This window comes from Sphaeramia orbicularis, chromosome 22, assembly GCF_902148855.1.
Source record: "Sphaeramia orbicularis chromosome 22, fSphaOr1.1, whole genome shotgun sequence".
NCBI classification, from domain to species: Eukaryota; Metazoa; Chordata; class Actinopteri; order Kurtiformes; family Apogonidae; genus Sphaeramia; species Sphaeramia orbicularis.
In genome coordinates, this window is record NC_043978.1 from 5,961,356 (window position 1) to 5,978,732 (window position 17,377).

The window sequence follows — 17,377 nt, forward strand, 5'->3', positions numbered from 1 at the left end:
TTCAGAACTGATCAAATGACTTCTCTGCTGTTTGTGATGTGTGGGACCTGCTTTGTGAGAACAACCATTTCTTTCATCCTCCACACAATAAAAGATGGATGACTGATGACCAGCTCCGTAGGCATTGTGATTGGCCCTTTGCACGGGGCCGCATGCACTCACCTTCTGCATTGCTCTAAAAAACATTTTCCTTTTTCAGTCGTCTCCTTGACCCAGAAACACACACACACACACACACACACACACACAAAATACACACAACTGCTGTCCTCCTTATCCTCCATGTAGATTTTAGTCACAGCATCAGCAGCACAAATTCAAGTGCAAGGGGTGAGAGCAAGTTTAGGCTTTAAAATGCTGTTTTTCATACAAGTGCTTCATCGTTTGGGTTGTAGGAAGGGTTCCTGACTTCTTCTTGCGAGCCTTTGAGAATATAGGAGCCTTGCATTACAGTAATGAACCTTTGTGGTAAATTAACCACAGTGAGCTTTTTATTGTCGCCTTGTTTCAGGTGCTGTGACTACTCCTTAAGAGGACTTGAGGTGAGATGAGACTTCACAAATAAGGAATGTTTGGGATGAGAGCTGATACAAGCTTTGATGTTCAACATTTCCACATTCCCCAGCTTATGCTGGAGGTGCTGTCCCACATTAGCCCATCCTGCCTGTGATCTGAGAGGGAGAGGGAGAGCTCACGGTGTGGATGCATTATTCATTACTGAGCCTGACTCAAAGCATCTCCTGCTTTCAGAGAAACTATACTCTTGGTAGGAAAAAAAACAGTATTTGAGTTCTCTATATGAACTTTATGTGTATCATCCAGGGTGCAGCTGAATAGTGTGGAACACCAGTATTTCTGTTACAAAACATTAGTGTTATTTTCATACATATCATGACATAACATATCATATACCTCTGACCCTAGTGAGGATAAAGCAGGTTCAGAAAATGAATGAATGAACATATTACACTGAAAAAATATAAATGCAACACTTTTGTTTTGCTCCCATTTTTCATGAGCTGAGCTCAAAGATCTAAGACTTTTTCTATGTTCACAAAAGGCCTATTTCTCTCAAAAATTGTTCACAAATCTGTCTAAATCTGTGTTAGTGAGCACTTCTCCTTTGCTGAGACAATCCAGGTGTGCCTTAGGCTGGCCACAATAAAAAGCCACTGTAAGATATGCAGTTTTACTGTATTGGTGGGGGGGGTCAGAAGACCAGTCAGTATCTGGTGTGACTATCATTTGCCTCAGTTCAACACATCTCCTTCATAGAGCTGATCAGGTGGTTGTTTGTGGGCTGTGGAACGTTGGTCCACTCCTCTCCAATGGCTGTGTGAAGTTGCTGGTTATTGGCAGGAACTGGAACTCGCAGTCGTATACGCCAATCCAGAGCATCCCAAACATGCTCAATGGTTGACATGTCCGGTGAGTATGCTGGCCATTAGGGATGCACCGATTCAAATACCAGTATCGGGTATCGGGTCCAATACTCAGCATGTGTACTCATACTCGTACTTGTAAAAGTAATTAGATACAACCGCACCGATACCACTTACGGCAGTGTGACATTCACAGTTCAGTGCAGCAGGTACACAGTGGTGGAATAATGTGTGGGGAGTGTGAAGAGTGTGGAGATTTTTCAAGATAAATGACGGTGATAAAAGTAACACTGACTGCAAGTAACGTTACAGACACAGACGAATACAGACGCAGCGTTCTGTCTGTCCTCTGCGTACATTCCATCCGTTTTCCAGGTGCTGGCGGATGTGTACCCAGACAGAGAATACCAGCGGGAACCGTGGAGGTAGAGGATCTGTTCAAAGAACGACTGTGTGAGTTAGAGAAAAACTACTGACAGATTTATGACAACTACCCAGGGCTGGGCCATTTCCATTCTACTTCAGCTAAAATGTTCTTAGGGGGTCAAATGAGTGGTCATTTTTGTCAAAAAAAACAAAAAAGCTGTAAGAAATGCATAGAACTGTGTTGAAATAACGCTAATACATTTGTGCACAGACTACTGATATTATTTGACAGGGAAGCTATGTTTTCAGAAATATTGGATTTTGAATAGCACGTGTATGTGAAAACTTTTGCTGGTGGACGGACGTGACATTACCCATGATGCTCTGGTCAGTACCAGTACTTTATTAGTAATAAACTTATATACTCACTATTGCTATTTACCCTCTTATTCATAAATGTTAGTATTGTGGATCTAAAACAATAACAGTTTGACAAAAACACAAAATGTGGCAGTGGACAGATGTGACATGGTTGTTACGGATCCCATCATACTGATGCTCGGCAGCCATGTCACCGTTTCCAGAAATGATCCCTGTGCAAAAACTAATATCATAATTATTTATTGGATAGTTTATCATCATACTAAAGAGTAAATAACAATATAGAATTGTTATTTCTTTATAAAAATGCTTATTATTAGAGAACTGTTGATTTAAAAAGTGACGTGTGACATTCTTAATGTATGTATTGGTGTAACATAAGCAGGATGGATCAGCACCATACTCCATATTGCAACCTGTAAAAATAAAACATGTGATATGTAGTATATAATCTTGTAAGAAAAATTGGGGAATCTAAAAGAATAGAATATTTGTTTTTCAGGTAAATTCGGTTAAAATATACCTTGGCCTTTGTGACATGAAAATATAGCATTAATTGTGATGAAATTGGACATTTTTCACCTGTAAACAGTTCATATGACCATCAACATGTTGCAACAGAACTGAAATCCTGTAAATTTGCAGAACTTGCATTTACCAACACAAAGTTCCTTTGGGGATTCACTTAGATTGATTTCTTATGCACAAAGACATAAATAAGACCTCTAAGCAAATTTTTATCTGACTTATAATACCATGGAGGTATGGAGCGGTGTGGACCACCGCCAGCGGCAGTGAAAACGAAACTTAACACTCATTTATCTTTTCCCTACCTCCTGAAGCTTCGCTTTTAAACCTTACCAGTGAAAACGCTGCAACATTAGTATCTGTCATCTCCATGTTCATTACTATTGACTTTCTTCTTCTTCTCTAAAAACTTTACTCTTCTTTGTGGTATTTGTCCAGTATGGTCAATTCAGAGCAGAACCCCCGGTGGATTGATTGACAAACACTATTCCAACACATTAAATGTCAGTAGCAGCACCTTGTTCCAGTCAGACTAATGACAACGACAATAAAGCACATTTACAAAAGGAACTAACAACTGGAATGGGATTATTATGTACTCATATCGGTACTCAGTATCGGCAAGTACTCAAATGTAAGTACCTGTACTTGTACTCAGTCTGGAAAAAAGTGGTACCGATGCATCCCTACTGGCCATGCAAGAACTGGGATGTTTTCAGCCTCTAAGAATTGTATCCAAATCCTTCAACATGGGGCCGTGCATTATCATGGTCCAACATGAGGTGATGGTGGTGGATGAGCAGCACAACAATGGGCCTCAGGATCTGGTCACGGTATCTCTGTGAATTCAAAATGCCATCAATAAAATGCACCTGTGTTCCTTGTCCATAACATACGCCTGTCCATACCATAACCCCACCGCCACAATGGGCCACTAGATTCACAACACTGACATCAGCAAACCAATCACCCACACATCGCCACACACACTGTCTGCCATCTGCCCTGGACAGTGAAAACCAGGATTCATCCATGAAGGAACACCTCTCCAAAGTTCTCAGTTCGGTTATGACAATGAACTGCAGTCATGTGGAGACCCTGATGAGGACAACGAGCATGCAGATGAGCTTCCCTGAGACGGTTTCTGACAGTTTGTGCAGAAATTCTTTGGTCATGCAAACCAGTTGTTGCAGAAGCTGTCCGGGTGGATGGTCTCAGATGATCCTGGCGGTGAAGATGCTGGATGTGGAGGTCCTGGGCTGGTGTGGTTACATGTGGTCTGCAGTTGTGAGGCCGGTTGATTGTACTGCCAAATTCTCTGAAACACCTTTGGAGACGGCTTATGGTAGAGAAACGAACATTCAGTTCATGGGCAACAGGTCTGGTGGACATTCCTGTGGTCAGCATGACCATTGCATGCTCCTTCAAAACCTGTGACATCTGTGGCATTGTGCTGTGTGATAAAACTGCACATTCTAGAGTGGCCTTTTATTGTGTCCATCCTAAGGCAATAATCCTGCTGTCTAATCAGCATCTGGATCTGCCACACCTGTGAGGTGGATGGATTATCTCAGCAAAGGAGAAGTGCTCACTAACACAGATTTAGACAGATTTGTGAACAATATTTGAAAGAAATAGGCCTATTGTGAACATAGAAAAAGTTTTAAATCTTTGAGTTCAGCTCATGAAAAATGGGAGCAATAACAAGAATGGTGCGTTTATATTTTTGTTCAGTGTATTTACACAGTCTAGTTAAAAAGAAGAAAGTCCTGCACAATATTTTGTTGGATGACTTTTAGCTTTGGTTAGAGCATGCATTCACCATAGTATTGTTTCAACACACTTTTAAGAATTTGTTGTTGAACCTAGACCAGACCAAATGAAGCAACCCCGTATCATAACATTGTCCAACAGGCTTGTACTGTAGGCACTAGGCATGATGGGTAATCACTTCATCCACTTCTCCTCTCACCCTAATATGTCCATAACTTTGGAACAGAAGATGAGAATCAGAGAAGGGGTACCGGAAATTTTTCTCAGAGCGTTAAGGACTTAATATCCACTAGGCAAAAGAAGGACAAACACCCACATCCAGAGGTCATGTTAATCGAAAATAGTCCATCATTGACGGATTTTTTTTTTAAAGATGAGGGAAAATTCTGAAGGTCGTCTGTAATTTTGACAGATTAAAATACTGAGGGTAATCTATCAAAGAAAGTTTTTACACAACACTGTGAACAGAACCTGCTCGCAGGATCGCTGGTCTGTCTCTCTCTTACCAGGGCACCAAACAGTCCATAACAGTTTCCTACCTGTATAGAACCCTACAGCGCCACCGTTCACAACTACGCTGAATATAACACCGGTACTTCTTTCAAATGACTCACTGTTAGTTCACCTGTGTACGCCCCCTGTCCAGTTGATAGCAAGTGTGCATATTAATCAGTCATTGTCAAGTCTTGTCATTTAGCTGACTTTAGCCAAAATTCTATGCTACTTTGCTAGTGCAAAATGTCAAGACAGCCGAGTCTCCTTAGTTATTTTAAAAAGCGTGATGGCATGGATAAATGCGGTGAAAAAAGAGGGACTGATGCAGCAGAGGATGAAGGACAAGCAAGAAATAGTTCTTATGGCATACACATTTTCCACCTTTTGTGTGTTCTTCAATGCCATTTGATGGCGTGTCAATTTACACCAAGATCTTCGGTTCACATAACCTTAACTCTAGCTCTAGCCCTCAGTGCGTGGTATGTGACGCAACGTAAACATATATGCAGAAAGCTTATAATGTGTGCAGATATACACGCCACTTAAAAGTGGCATGTATATTTATGCGAGTCACGATACCATGTTGGTTTATCAGCAACTACAGTTGCTGCATCATTGAGAGGTTTTTGAACATTAAATACTACTAAATATGTCTCATTATCATTAACAAATTAAATTTGAAATTACGGATAATAATGTGTTATGACGGAATTTTTACAACCCTATCTGTCAAAATGAAGGAAAATAAAAATGTCTAGCACAACCTCCACCCACATCAAAACTGTCCACACTGGTGGCAACACAAATTTGAAATAGTTACAAACTTGTTCAAGAAAAGGTCTGAGTCTATATCCAGTGTCTTCTGTTCCTCTGGGTCTATGTACGAGGGGGCTTCAAAAAGTTTGCAGAAAAAGAACATAGATTTGACATAGTTTAAATCACATGACCCTCAGTTTTACACAGATGGACTTAAAGGTTGGTATCAATGCTTGCAGAAGTGGATTGACATAAATGGAGCATATATTGAAAAATAAACATAATTTCAAATGTTTTTTCCAGTTGTCCTTTTTCCCCTGACTTTTTGAAGTCCACATATATATCCAGTGTTCTCTGTTCCTTTGGGTCTACGTCCTGTATCTTCTGTCACTCTATGTCTGCATATGTCCAATGTTCTCTGTTGTTCTGCATCTACGGATGTCCAGAATCTTATGTAAAATTGAACTGCCACGTCACTACATCACCAGCCACCACTGTGGAAACAAAGCTCCTGAACGTAAAACCAAAAACAATAACACCATAAACTTCTGTCTGTAAATCCAATTAAAATGTCACCCCTTAATGGATTTTCTTCTAAGCAGAAAGGTTAGGGAAGTAGATGAGGAAACAGTTTGAGCATCTTGAGGATTTCAGGTGAACTCCTTATGATGAAATACTGTCAAGGATGTTCAGTAAGCATAACCCTTAAAGACCACAAAGGTCCTCATCAGAGTGATCCTTCACTTAATATTTAAAATGTCCCTCAAAAGTAAATAAACATGCAGTATGTGCATCTTGAGAAACTGAGAAATGATACAGAAATAAACTAAAAAAGCTATGCGGGACAGATTGAGATAGAAACGGCTAAACATGACACTGTGATTAAACATATTCTGTTACTGGTTAACTGTAAATTACCACTCGAAGTTTGATTTAGCCATTGTCTATATATTTTAACACAAACCTGGTCGTTCTAGCATAGATGCAGAATATTGACATGAGCCACTCTGATACTGCATTGTGTCCCTAACACTACAGACCAAATCTATGTAACTACATATGTATGCTATATTCTGTCCTTGAAAAATATATATATGGGCCTGGTCAAGCGGTAACAGATCAAAAAAATTGCTGTTGAAATGGTTATACTGTTTCAACTAAATAACCTAAAGTAACTTATGAAACATATTTTGATACATATTTATAAGTACTTTGATTTGGCAAGAATGATGATTTACTCAAATGATGTTTTCGTGGTTAAAAAAAAAAAAAAAGGTAAAATAGGCCTAGAAATGGATAAAAAAAAAAAGTACATCAGTTTTTTTTTTTCTACTCACGCAAATGGCTACAATGCCCTGTTCCTGACAAAAAATACAATTAAATATGTTAACTAATATGTGTTTCTATAACACCAGTTAGTGTTGTAGCAAAAATGTGCCATAATTAAAATTTCATTAGGGGCAAAAGAAAGTAACGGATCAAACTGCCGACTGAGTAACGGATCCAAACAGACTATAGTCTGAAAAGCACAGAATATTTAGTTTGAAGAAAAACAATAAATTTCCAATTACAACTTTATTACTCATGACATAGCTAATACAAGGAACAAGTAACTGTACATAATTAAATTGAGTACCTTGATGTTATTCTTTTATCATACATTGTTAACAAAAGATTACATAAAAAAATTCTAGCTAATTCACTTGAACCAGAAGTTCTGTTGGACATGCGCCCAATGTTTTAGTTTCATATACCTAATAAATTCTGAAAAGGGAATAAATTTTACTAATTCTGACACACCGTGTTCTTCATCAGTGCATAAGTTGATGTTAATTCATATTTATGTACACTTGGTAAGCTTATATTACATTTTTTGCAATTCCGAGATGTGCCTTCACCGAGCAGATCTGCCCGTCTTCATATGGCTGGAACTTTTTTGTCAACAGGAATTTTTCAAAACCAAAAACAGATCCAAAAACCCATATGTTGAGTAATATCACCAATTTTCACTGATAAAATCTGTCAGCATCTGTTTTGCTTTGTCTATGACAAATTTAATCCAGAATGAGATGAGAAGTTCTTAAGTTCTTGGAAATCTTTCTATTCTTTCTATTAAATCTGATCTGAAAAGCTTTGGACTAAAAATATTCCTCTTTTATTGCCACATACATCATTAATCTGAAGAATATCACCTAGTTAATGTCAGAGAAAACCATTTTAAACTTAAACTTTTAAACTTAAATTTAAACTGATAAACTTTCGTGATGTTTAATGTTTTGAGTTCTGTGGCCATTAAAACCCTCTGGGAAAAAACCCATGAGCAGAACTTTTTTTTTATAATTCTCTTTTGAAAACTTATGTGGTTTTCATTAAAAAAAAAAAAAAAAAAAAAAAAAAAAAAGGCTAACAAAGCTAAAACCCCAGTGGGAAAGTATCTAACAAACCTGCCAATTAGGAGGAACTCTCCGGCTACACCAAGCCGCCTCATGGCCATGAGCAGCCCTCGGACTGTCATGCCTTCACAGAAGCAGACAACAACTCGTGCTTTAGGCAGACGTTCCCTCAGCTTCCTTAGCAGCCTGTCAAAGTGTTTCTCTCCGGCGTTGCTGTAAATCTTGTCAGAATGGGCGATGCAAAGGCCTTCCTGTGAAGCAAGCTCCTTAAACACTTCCATTCCACTCTCACCGTAGTTACCTGAGACAGAAAAAAATGAACTCAGTCAGTCTGATTCACAGGAGAAAGAAAACAGTCAATGGGTTTCATTGTAAACTTTTTTCATCATAATGTTCTAATGAGGCTCCGCTAAATCTGCAAATGGCTTTATATGGAATCAAGAGCAGTTTGACTATAGAAACTGGGTTAAGACATCCTTGATGTCAGTATCTGAGGATGAGGGGAGCACTTGACACTTTTAGGTTTCCAGTGCACATGTTAAGAGCCCTTCAGCTATTTTATCAGCTGGAGCATACACGATACTCCTAAGTAGGGCTTGGCGATAAGACAATAACGATATATATCACAATATAACTTTTCCTCAAAAGAAATATGAGACATGCTCGATACAATTTCAATAGAATTCATTCATCCATGTTGTCACAGACAAAAGAACAGCCAAGCATAATTACGTAGCGCTGCATCAAACCAATCATGCTACAGCCACGTCAAGTTAGGTTGATGCCCACAGCAGAGGTGTAAGAGCAGCCGCAGCACACACACTAACGTTTGGGCTGCAGCAGGAGGGAAGGAGTGTTCCTCAGGAGAAAATATGACTGAGAACTGGGGCGACCAGGTTACTGAAAAGTAGGGTGAGGCTCAAAAGCTGGGAGTCGGACATTCAAAGGATGTTAAGTTTCACTTTCGGTTTAATGCCAGTCACGGCAGTTATGGCACGCACCCCCACGTATATACCCCCCGGTATTGTTTGGTGAAGATGGTCTGTTTTGTTTGTGTTCTCTTTCAAAACTTGAAAGCTTTTTCCTGCTGGTCAGATTAGTTTAGTTTTAAATACATGGACCTGTTTTATTTCTCTGAAACAGTTGTTCAATGTTCTTCAGCACATCTGTCATGTTCAACCTCTGACAGAAAATAAATCAGATTTAAATCAAAAATAACCTTCTGATGCAGGCCCGGACTGGGTAATCGGGAGGACCGGGACAATTCCCGGTGGGCCGGTATAATATTTGGGCCGCGAGGGCCAGAGTTCACTTTAAATATATCTTTTTTTTTGGGGGGGGGGGGGGGGGGGGGGGGTGGTTCAGTCATAGCACTGGGTTGATCATGTAAACTGCAACTGCTGTTCCTGGGCCCCACCCCCTGTACTAGCAAGCAGACGTACCATGACCTGACGTAATCTGTCCTTGCATACAGTTAGTAGCTCTGTACTGTAGCTGTGGAGCATATACGATCTGTGCTCTGTAGGCTGTGGATGGTCAGCTGTGTTTGCTGTTTGAAACATGGATAATAGAAAGAGCAAGGGTGGTGCGGAGAAGGCAAGAATTAAAAAGAGGAAAGCTCTGGAAGCAAATGCAGCCAAATGTGCCAAAATCTGCAACTTTTTCACAAAAACGACCTCCGGTTGGAAACAACTAATGAGGACGATGAACCAGGTAAACCACCTTTAAAGCTAGTTAATTATCGAGTCAGTGAATTGTGTGGCATTGTGGCGTGTAACATAACGTTATGCAATTTAAATAATAGTATGATGTGACGCCACAGAACTGGGAAACTGTCTTGTAGCTCCTCAGAGTCAGAAAGCAGATCCAGCAGCAGACACCAGCCATGAGCCCACAAGTCCAGAGTGGGCAGGTAGGACTGAGAGAGGGAAGAGGATTAGAAGAAATAGGCTCCAATGAACAGTTTGGTGTAGGCCTGTTCAGTATGAAAGGTGCTCTGAGATGCTCCAGGATTCAGCACTACATGAATGAAACTGACACCAAGGCTTTGAAAATAGAAGATTTATGCTGAGAATTCTGAGCATTTTTAAACTGTGCTTTAGTGTCAGAAGCAGAGTCAGGAGCCAGTAGTGATGAGGGGATTGTTCCTGTCAGGATGGAAGGAAAAGGTGAGCTGTTGGAACAGACTGTGTGAACAAGCATTAGTTCCAGTAAAACCCCTTTCTATACCCAAACCATAGTCCTGACCTGTTTTATTTTTCATCATTAAAAGTGAGACAGTAAATACACAAAGCCCACAACTGAAAGGCAACAGCATAAAGTAATATTAAATAAGCCTGCATATTTAGCCAATGTAAATATCTTAATTGGTTCAGTAAGTCCAAATGTCTGTAGATATTATTTTTTATTGTGATCCAGGTGCAGGTGAGTCTAGAGAAACTGGAGGAAGTGTGAAAGGGAGAGCAGAGTCTACTGATGACAGAGGAGCAGCTCAGCAGCACAACCCTGAACCACTAGTCAGAAATGACACAGATGAAGATGAGTCTGCTGTTAGCTTTGATTGCTTTGCTCGCCCTCAGTCACAGGATATACAGACATTTTTTTCTTATCATCCTCGTCAAACCCCTAATATCACTACACCAAAAGTTTTTTAATAGCAAAGATGGAACAAACCGCAAGTAAGTTGTGATGGAAATCTTTTGTTGCAGAGGATACAAAAATGATAGAGTTATTAGAAATTGCAGCAAGCTTTATTTTTTGTATTATTTTTTATTTAATATTTTTATATATTCTTTTATTTCATTTCAAACATTTTAAAGGTTTGAAAAATGTTAACACTTATAAGAACAAAAATATAGATTCTGTTATTGTTGTGTTGTGAGGAATTATAATGTTGGAGATGTGGATGTGCACTCACTGTTAAAATAAATCCACATTGTGAAGCAACCTTTACTTGCGCTGAATTGGAAATATTTTAGAAAATACACTGAATTACAAGGCTTTGTAGAACAGTGTGTAGACCTAACATGTAAGGTTATAATTCCATGATTTTAATAATAATTGGTCGTGATCTAAAGTGGGCCGGTCTGAGGTATGAAACTCCAGGGCTGAAAATGAGTCTCAGTCCGGCCCTGTTCTGATGTTTTCACAAGTAACTTATGAATAACGGAAAATTCAAGCTTGACAAAAATAGTGATTTGATTTATGTTGTGATACATATCGATAACGTCTGATATGAAAAAAATTATCGTGATATGATTTTTTTCCATATCACCCAGCCCTACCCCCGAGATGTTCAAATAAATGAGCTGATGTTCAGTTTGCCTCTTAACCTCTTAATATGTATAGCACTTATTTGCAGTTTATCCAAAACCACTCACAGATCTCCATCCAAATCAATAAGAGGTCTTGCAGGTTTGGATTCCAGTTAATCACAATGTATGTTTCAGATAAGCAATTTACCATCATATATATCGCACAGTTTCTGCAGCCTGTAAGTTAAATTTTAATGAAATGAAAATCTCTATTATGTACAAAATTCCATTTCCAGAAAGGCTGGGACATTTTCTTAAAAAATACTAAAATCTATGATTCACTAATTCAGTTGAACCTTTATTCTGAATCCATAGAAAAGATTTTCAAGCATTTTCACTGACAAGCTTTATTGTATTTTATAAGAATAATTAAATTAGGTTTTGATACAAGAAATTACAGTAACACATCTGCCTCCTATTGAAAATACATGGACATCATAAAGAGGAGAATCAACACATACTATTAAGCAGATCAAGTCTTGGAAACATCAAGAGTGGATAAAAATTACACTTGAAGAAGTTCAACAATTAGTGTCCTCAATTCATAAATGAATAAAGAGTGCCATGAAAACTCAGGGAGACAGAACACTGTAGTCTGACTGTCTCCCTTTTTTGAGTGTGTTCTTGGCATAAAAATCTTCAAACTACAGTTAGGTCGGCCAGTGAAAATGGTATAAATAATAAGGAATTCTAAATAATAAGGTTCAAGATTCATAAATAAGATTCTGATAATATGTGAATGTTAATAGATGCAGCAGGAACAGATTTGGTGAATAACTGTGTGCATGTGTGGATAGATGAAGATGTTAAACATTCCATTCAATGAAAACAGCACTGACAGCAGTGGATGGGATAGCACATGTATTTCTGGGCTTTTTGGTTGAGGGGGTATTAACTCTGGTCTGGAAGGTGATGTTGATGCACCTTAATCCTGGATGCCAAAAAAGAAGAGAAAAAAGAAGAGGAAGTCTATTCTTTGCTAGAGTAGAAACATAAATGGACTCCAACAATGTCAAACAACTTCCTCATGCTCCTCATTTTCTTGTGATTATAAACTATTATATACTATAGTTATAATTATAAATAATACATGTCATTTCAACAATTAGATCTTCCTAATTTATCCTAAATTTTACACACTGGACCTACAGTGAGTACAGAAAGTATTCAGACCTCTTTAAATTTTTGACTCTTTGTTATATTGCAGCCATTTGCTAAAAAATAAAGTTAATTTTTTTCTTCATTGATGAACAGCACCCCATTTAGACAGAAAAAAACTGAATTGTAGACATTCTTTGCAGATTTATTAAAAAAAGAAAAACTGAAATATCCCATGGTCATAAGTATTCAGAGCCTTTGCTGTGACACTATTGAACTCAGGTGCTCAGGTCCATTTCTTCTGATCATCCTTGAGATGGTTCTACACCGTCACTGGAGTCCAGCTGTGTTTAAATAAATGGATTGGACTTGGTTAGGAAAGGCACACACCTGTCTATAGAAGACCTTACACCTCACAGTGCATGTCAGAGCAAATGTGAATCAGGAGGACCAAGGAACTGCCCCAAGAGCACTTAAGGTTCCTCAGAGCACAGTGGCCTCCAGAATCCTTCAACAGAAGAGGTTTGGGAGGACCAGAACTCTGCCTAGAGCTGGACGTCCGGCCAAACTGAGCAATGGGGGGGGGGGGGGGGGGGGGGGGCTCCACAGATGCAGTGGGAAGATGGGAGACAGTTGTAGAAAGTCAACCATCACTGCACACACACACCCTCCACCAATCAGGGCTTTATGGCAGAGTGACCGGATGGAAGCTTCTTCTCAGTGCAAGACCCATGACAGCCCACACAGAGTTGGACCAAAACCACATGAAGGAGTCCCAGACTATGAGGAATAAGATTGTCTGGTCTGATGAGACCAAGACTGAACTTCTTGGCCTTAATTCTAACCGGTATGTGTGGAGAAAACCAGGCCCTGCTCATCACCAGCCCAATCCAATCCCAACAGTGAAACATGGTGGTGGTGGTGGGGGGGGGCGGCAGCATCATGCTGTGGGGGTGTTTTTCAGCTGCAGGGACAGGACGACTGGTTGCAACTGAAGGAAAGATGAATATGTCCAAGTACAGTGACATCCTGGACCAAAACCTTTTCCAGAGCACTCTGGACCTCAGACTGGGCCCAAGGTTCACCTTCCAACAAGACAATGGCCCTCAGCACACAGCTGAAATAACCAAGGAGTGGTTTTGAAACAACTCTGTGACTGTTGTTGAACGGCCCAGTCAGAGCCCTGACTTAAACCCAATGGAGCATCTGTGGACAGACCTGAACATGTCTGTCAACCAGCGTCCACCATCCAACCTGACACAACTGGAGAGGATCTGCAACAAGGAATGGCAGAGGATCTCCAAATCCAGGTGTGGAAAACGTTGCATCATTCCCAAGAAGACTCATGTCTGTATGAGCTCCTAAGGGTGAAACTACTCAATACTGAGCAAAAGGTCTGAAAACTTGTGACCATGTGATATTTCAGTTTTTCTTTTTAACTAATCTGCAAAAATGTCTATAACTCTGTTTTTTTCTGTTTAAATTGGGTGATATGTGTACATTAATGAGGAAACAATTTAACTTAAATGATTTTAGCAAATGGCTACAATATAACAAAGAGTGAAAATTACTGTATAAAACATCCTTGAATGCAGGTCAAAAGCAGGTTGCAACAGCCACTGATTCACAGCAACGAGGCCCCTACTGGCAGAACAGAGGAAGAAAAGACGAAGCAAATGAGCATAGCATTCTCTATAAGAAATGTCAAAGAGTTTCTTTGTTCATCTCAGCATACGGGCCATGTCTCTTATCTCTTTATATTAATATGGGACAGAACCTCCTGTAACCACCTGCTATTGGAGCAGTATAAAGACAGTTGACGAGTGCAGAGAAAAGCCCGATGGCGCTAGTCACTTCAAGGATGGATCAATGTCCACATTCACACAAAGCCTCCCTGAACTGTCTGGTGAGGATGAAAACTGTTTCAATCTTAACTCCAAAGTGCACAATGTTTTGAAAATGACTTTTTAACGGATTTTCTTATCTAAAATTCCCGACCCAGGTGGCAAAGGTAGACACTTTCTTTACTCCAGTACAAGCAACCTACAGATAAAAGCAGAAAGGTACAGATGCACTGTACAACTGTACTCATATACTTACATACAACACACTTATCAAGTGTAAAAGAGACTACAGGTGCGTTTTTGTTTTGTTACATCTTGTTATGTCATTTAGGTCATGTACAGTATGCTTTATCTTTTGCATTATATCTGGATGTTTTGTGATGGCTTGTTTTCATGTCTTTTTATGTCATTTTCTTCTGTTTTGTGTGTTATGTGTAATATGCACTGATGGACACACCAAAGAATAATGCTGTAGAACACAGGTGTGAAACATGTGGCCCGGGGGCCAAATCTGGCCCGCCAAAGGGTCCAGTCCGGCCCTTGGGATGAATTTGTGAAATGCAAAAATTACACAAAGAAATTAACAATCCTTTTAGTTCAGGTTCCACATTCAGACCAATTCAATGTCAAGTGGGCAGGACCAGTAAAATACGATCATAATAACATATAAATAATGACAACTCCAAATTTTTCTCTTTGTAAATGTAAATATTTTCATGTATTCACACTCAAACAAAGTATAATTTTGCAAAAAAGTGAATAAACTGAACAAATATGAACAACCTGAAATGTCTTAAGAGAAGTAAGTACAATTTTAACAAGATTCTTCCTGTTACTAAATGTTTTGTGTATTTGTAGATCCACAGTGATCTGTAAGTTATAATGTACATGTGGAAATGATAAACTGAGGTAGAATATTGTTAAAATTACACTTATTTTTTCAGTTTGTTCATGTTATTCACATCTTTTGAAAGGATAGTTTGTAGATGTAAACCTTTTCATAATGTAAATTTACTCTTTTTGCTCTAAAACATAGAGAAAAGTTTGGAGTTGACATTATTTCTATATTATTATGTTATTATTTTACTAGTTCGGCCCACTTCAGATCAAATTTAGCTAAATGTGGCCCCTGAACTAAAATGAGTTTGACACCCCTGCTGTAGAGTGTTAATGTTCCATCAGTTGAAGCTGGAATTGGTCTTGCTGCAAATAAAAATAAGTGATGATTCTTCTGATATGGATTAAAACTAAAGTAACTCGCATGCTCTGAAAATGTAGGTACAGATATTTGTGCCAAAATATGTGAAGTAAAAGTAAAAACTTGCTGGATAAATAAATACTCAACTATAGTACATATGTCTGAAAATTTTACTGAAGTACAATATTAAAGTATTTGACCTTTTCTCTCCTCTTTTCAAATCTGTTGCTCTTTTGCCTCAAAACATAGAAAAGTCACTTGTAAAAAGAGGACTGAGAAGTGTTCAAAGGAGTCTTACCCTCTGTGTGCACTGCGGACACGTACGTCCAGTTGTATCGTTTGACGATGTCCAACAGGGCTCTGGCTTGCAGGGTGTCTGAAGGCACAACCCTGAGGAAGTACTTAAATAAAGTCTTGTCACTAAGGTCAATACTAGTTGCAGAGTAGGCAATCTGTGGGATGTTGAAGAGCTGCAGAAGGTTTTGGACTTGAATTGCGACTGAGCTCGAACCGGGCCCGATGACCCCTGCGATGGGTTTCTTGGTAGGTGGGGGCTGACTGGAAGGTGACCCCTCAATGCACCACCTGGCACCGTCCCTATCATCCCGGATGGAAATGAGAGAGTCTCGTATGAACTCAATGCTCTGCTCCAGAGCCACAGAGGAATGCCAGCAGGAGTCCCTGATCTCACAGCCCAGGGTGATGTTGGGTAACAGGTTTGGGTCTGAGTTAATCCGATCCAGAGCGTGGAACATGGCTTCCACTCTTTGGATGCCGTACTGCTCACGGACCTCCCCGCACTTCCTCTCTGCTACCTTTTCAGCTGAGGGCTGGTGGTGCACAGAGAACAGGGCACCGATTATAACATCTCCATCCATCCTGGCCACCAGGCGTGAGGCTGAAGTTGGCACCACAGACCTCTCATACTTGCCTTTGGACAAAACGAATGCCTCAAAAAGTATCACAGGCAAGTACAAAATGCTTATTGCAGTCAGGTAAATCATATTCGACATTGTGCCACAGGTGCTGAATGTTGAATCATGTCCACTTCATCATGATGGACGTCCATCAATCCACTTTTGGAGGAAAGGGCAATTAGCTGTACCTCCCCTTCACTGCTGTCAGCCTGAAAGAAAGATATGAAGCGTTCAGTGTTACTCTTCACACTGATTTCATTCCTATGACATGGGTTGATTACATTTGTATTCATCTCTATTGTGTCGAGTCAAGCCTCTAACATCTTTTCATGGTAGATGAAAAGATGCTAGGGTTAGGGTTAAACCAGAAAAAGGCCAAAATGCATGTATTGGGCTTTCTTTGAAACTGATCATCGTCTATTTTCTATGTTTAACATGTGGTTGAAACACACCCTAAGTTACACCAGTTTAAACCTGCCTCCGATGTATCTGTACACCTAACCCCAAAATGATTCACAGGTGATCTGGTGGATCAAATTAGATGTATTAAAATGTTGCAGATTAATGCAGTAGTTATGTCACAATGCATGCAAACCAATGATAAAACTGACATGCAATGCAGGAGATTTATACAGGAGGGATCATGAAAAAGAGACAAAAAACAGACTTTTTTTTTTTATTTCTTCTGAGCTTTTAAGACAGGAATTGGTGACTGATGAGCAAAGAAAGTGATATCTATATCAGGGGATCATCTTGACTTCTAGTGGGTGACTATCAACCTTATTTATCAATAAAAGGGCGATCATCAGCCATATCACCCTATCTGTCAGCCCATATGACTGATGTAGGCTGACAGCGGCTGACGCATTCAGCATTGCCCTAAATACTGATGTTGCTGCTGTAACTCTTTTGATGTAAATATTTGCATTAAT

At 39.5% G+C, this 17,377-nt stretch overlaps 1 protein-coding gene across 1 annotated transcript in view; it reads right to left on the minus strand.

Annotated features, from left to right (window-relative positions):
* The window catches only part of LOC115413383 (metabotropic glutamate receptor 1-like), a 52,420-nt gene that overhangs the window by 34,252 nt on the left and 791 nt on the right, over nucleotides 1-17,377 (minus strand). The window contains exons 2-3 of the mRNA XM_030126185.1: nucleotides 15,827-16,654; nucleotides 8,126-8,375 (exon numbers count right to left, since the gene is read on the minus strand). Coding sequence (XP_029982045.1) covers nucleotides 8,126-8,375; nucleotides 15,827-16,541 — 965 coding nt within the window. The 5' untranslated portion in view covers nucleotides 16,542-16,654. The remainder of the gene's footprint in view (nucleotides 1-8,125; nucleotides 8,376-15,826; nucleotides 16,655-17,377) is intronic.